The sequence below is a fragment of the Saccostrea cucullata genome, unplaced genomic scaffold, assembly GCF_032062105.1.
Source record: "Saccostrea cucullata isolate Sc308-1 unplaced genomic scaffold, CSIRO_AGI_Scuc_v1 ctg5657, whole genome shotgun sequence".
Lineage (NCBI taxonomy): Eukaryota > Metazoa > Mollusca > Bivalvia > Ostreida > Ostreidae > Saccostrea > Saccostrea cuccullata.
Genome location: NW_026929724.1, coordinates 1 through 4,527, shown reverse-complemented (window position 1 = coordinate 4,527; position 4,527 = coordinate 1). Strand labels below are relative to the sequence as shown.

General features: G+C 34.5%; 1 protein-coding gene across 1 annotated transcript; it reads left to right on the top strand.

Annotated features, from left to right (window-relative positions):
* Positions 1-1,837: 1,837 nt before the first annotated feature.
* On the top strand, positions 1,838-4,182 carry LOC134282032 (glycerol-3-phosphate dehydrogenase 1-like protein; the record flags this gene model as incomplete). The annotated part of the gene is made up of 2 exons (XM_062764470.1): positions 1,838-1,971; positions 4,002-4,182. Coding segments are annotated over exons 1-2 (228 nt in total), but the record flags the coding sequence as incomplete, so codon positions are not given.
* Between the last annotated feature and the right edge of the window lie 345 nt (positions 4,183-4,527).

Genomic DNA, 4,527 nt, shown 5'->3' with positions numbered 1-4,527 from the left:
GAAAGATGGTTCAGGTTCCCAGAAATGGAGGACAAATGAATGCTTGAAATATGCCCCACGCACTTGGCACCACTTGGTGGTGCCACTACAGCCCCATTTTGAAAGTAGGAAATGATAGCCCTAGGGCCCCTCTACCTTGCCCCGGTAATCATTTGATGAACACTTCAAAGATAAGACGTATAATAGGTGCCCTTTTCCAGTTTCATAATATTCAATGACGAAAAACATCAAAGTTCGGGTTAGCTAACTGGCCCTTTCCAGCCCCTGGGAACCTTTGAAACTTTAACAGGGGGTACTCCCTAAGACCCTCAACCCATCCTTAGTGAAAGGTGGTTCAGGTTCTCAGAAATGGAGGACTAATGAATGCTTGAAATATGCCCCACGCACTTGGCACCACTTGGTGGTGCCACTACAGCCCCATTTTGAAAGTGGGAAATGATAGCCCTAGGGCCCCTCTACCTTGCCCCGGTAATCATTTGATGAACACTTCAAAGATAAGACGTATAATAGGTGCCCTTTTCCAGTTTCATAATATTCAATGACGAAAAACATCAAAGTTCAGGTTAGCTAACTGGCCCTTTCCCGCCCCTGGGAACCTTTGAAACTTTAACAGGGGGTACTCCCTAAGACCCTCAACCCATACTCAGTGAAAGATGGTTCAGGTTCCCAGAAATGGAGGACAAATGAATGCTTGAAATATGCCCTACGCACTTGGCACCACTTGGTGGTGCCTTAGAATTGATTACTGGAAATATGCACCACCTAGTGGTACCACTAGCGTCCCGTCCTGATAGCAGGAAACAATAGTCATTGGGCCCTTCTACCTTGTCAAGGTGTTGATATGGTGGGCACTTTATAAATCATGGGTATAATACCTTCCTGTAATATTAAAAATGTTCTAGGAACCACTTGGTGGCATCACCACCACTTATTACTGAAAACGGTTTATTAATAGTCTTATAGACACATAAAGTTGCCCCGGTAATAATTTTCAAAACATACTTCAACGTAGTTTACACGTGTGGAATATTTCAGTTTACAATCGTTAGAGTAACGAATTTTCAGGTTAGCTTATTGGCCCTGTCATATTCTTGAGGTCCCTGAAAGAGTTCAAAAGGTTTTCTTCTTGAAGTAGTTAACCATTTCCTAATTCTTGTTTGTCCAGTGAACTAAGATGAGTGGGTAATTTATTTTCTAATTTTTTCAGTTTTAAAAAAGAATTTTTTTCTTCAGGTGAGCCTTACTGCCTCCGAGTGTCTGATTTATTATGTAATTAATTTTCACAAAGATTATCCAATCATTAATCCTTAATTATCTTAAATAAAGTATTAAAAACAGCACTGCCTCTCAGTACTCTCAGTTCTTTGATTAATTTCCTTATTGGCTGCTAACTTCTACGCGCTTAGTGGCTGCTGTTATTGGCTGCTAGCTTCAGCCTGGTTATTGGGGTGGGGGTTATGATCAGATGTAGGGCCAAAGTGACATGTGTACAAGCATTGTAGCCCATGGGCCTCCTGTTTAAAATTGGGGCCACAAGGGGGATGAAAGGTATGGGGGAATAATTTATGATAATTCATAACTTAAACCAGTGCGAAAATTTAATACAGGAATTTATATAGGAATATCATTTGTATAGGAATATCATGAATCCTTATAAAGTGCATTTTGTCATATAGGATGACTGGAACGCATACTACACATAGTCCTCTGCGTCTCCGCACACAGAGATTTGGTTTGGTACAAACGAACTCTGGCGGAAGTTTGGACTGGAACGTTGTCCCTTTTTCGAAACTACCGCCAAGATAAACTAGCTCCACCTCAATTGTTCTCCTTATCCAATCAAATTCATCGGCTGAGACACTGCCTCTCGAGAAGGTAACCGCAACGCGTATTCGGCAACGTGTGTTTAGAATTATTCACAACAATGGCATCATCGAAGAAAAAAGTCTGCATTGTAGGATCAGGAAACTGGTTTGTAACTTTATTTTATGAGTTAAAATCCCTTTCTTTGAACCATTTTACTTCGTGCAGTCGTAACATGTTTAGTTCGAATTTTCTCATTATTAGCTGGATTTTACCGGTTGGTACAAAGTCCACCGTTATATTTTGATCATTATCAGTAAATCGTTATTTCTTTTTTTAAATCATCTTGATAATATTTGTAAGCTGTACTTCTCAATTGCTGCGAATATTTGAAATTTTTGACTAGGAAATTTTTTTCAAGTTTGTTCCAGGCATAAAATATGAATTATGACATTGATGCAAAAATCTGAAAATGGGCCAAATTATGTTTCACGAAGATTTATAATGAATTTTATAATTATAATTATTACACAACTGCAGATAAGGTTCTTTGAAGAACAGTTGACTTTTCTCTGTTGATTTTGCCTTATCTGTTCCGTTTCATTTTATTTAGTACATGATATATTAGTAGCTAATTTTAACATTTCATCTGACATCTCATTATTTTTCTTACAAATCCATCTCATTAATTTTATTAAAACTAAACTGTGATAATTTCTGATTTTTTTTTTTTTTATTTATTATTTTTTTTTTTGCATGCCACTTATTTTATGTACATTTTGTCAAAGGTACTCTTTATTATAATTAGTAATAATATTATATTACTTGTATATTATGCTTTATATCCATTTGCATCATCTTAAACTTGAAATGATTAGGGCCAAAAACAAGGAAAAAAATTATTACTTTGACATATATATAAATACTTGATAGATTAGTAAAATGAACTTCACTGACCAAGACACAATGGATAGTGTACAAAAATGTAAATTTTAAATGCAAAAGGTCACAAATTTCATGCAGGTGCTTCACTGACATGTAAGAGTGGTAGACCTATGTAGACTTTCATTTCATCATCTATAAACTTACATAGGGAGGGCCTATGATTGTGCAGAAAGTTTTTAAATGTATACAATATTTAACCATACTTCTAATTTTTTGAAAGGCACCAGCATCTTGGTTATGAATTTAATTGTGTCTTCATCTAAGCAGAGTTTTTTTTTCATATTGTATCAATCTGTACATATACACCCCTATTTTTATCTTATCTTTACAATACCTTTGATGCAAGTGGATTTATTACCTGACAAAATGGTTTTCTCTTTGATAAGGTTTTTAGGTTAAGGTAAGATATATAGCAATCACAACACTGGCACATTGGGGCAGTTGGGCAGTGCCAAATTCAATGATCTAGGTATTTAAAGGCAAATTTTGGAATTTGTGGCTAGACAGTTAAATTACTGGCATGTAAGCAAACATATCACCAATGGAAATACAAACAGATGATAGAAAACAGTGGGTTGTCTTGTTAGTCTTTGTTCTTGCTCAAGAAGAATTAAACTTGATATAAAAAAAAAATATACACACACAGATTTACACTGTGTTATTTAATATATGAAACATGTTCACTTCAGAAAATTTGAGTCCTAAGATATACAGAACTTTTTCTTTCTGTATGGACAATATGTGGCATTTAAAAAAAGTGAGAATGATAAAATCCATGCATTATTCCCTTTGCAGAGAAAATGTCTTAGTTTCGAAACATTTATTATCATAAACTATACTATGGGAAATTATTGTATCATTTCATGAAATGAAAATTTGTTTTATTTGAAACCTGGGTTTTACAGTTCTACAATAAATACAATACATGTGCATACCAAAGGTTAGACTGACACAAGAATTGGAATGGGAAGGGGGCTTTAAAATAAGAATATGATACATGTATTTAATGCAAACATGATTCACATCTTTACAGGTTCTCAAGTCTTTTTTTTTGGGGGGGGGGGTGTTTTTAATCAATATTAATTAAATGTTGAATTCTTTAGTATCATGAGATGTACAAATTCAAATATAAAATTGATTTGAAATATATTTTGTCAAAATGACACAAAATTTCCTATCATGCTTAATTATCTGCAATACTCTATGTCTGAGATACAGATGATACCTGTACATAATATATTCGTTTATTGTAGGGGTTCAGCGATTGCCAAAATTGTGGGAAACAATGTGTTGGCCATGCCAGACAAGTTTGACACAGAGGTTCGTATGTGGGTGTTTGAGGAGAAGGTGGACGGGCGGAATCTAACGGAAATCATAAACAACGACCACGTCAATGTGAAATATCTCCCAGGAATTGAGCTTCCCAAGAGTGTCGTAAGTTTGACAGAAAAGCGTCAAAATATGGATAAATTTTTACACAAATACTTTGAAAGTTATAAGTTACATACATTATTTTGACATGTTTGTATACACATTAACAGTATTCATAATTCATATTAAAAATAAGTTTTGTAAATTCTGCATTTCATTTTTACTTAAGTTTTTTGTTAACATATTGGGATATCGCACAAGAGATAAATAATGAGGGTAAATGTAGCTAAATTGTGTACATGTATATTAAAAGAAGAACGAAAACAGTATATCTCATCCATGTTTTCAGTTAAATAAGTGACAAGTTTTGTTCTTAATTCATTAATTTAATCATGTTAATAATTTAGT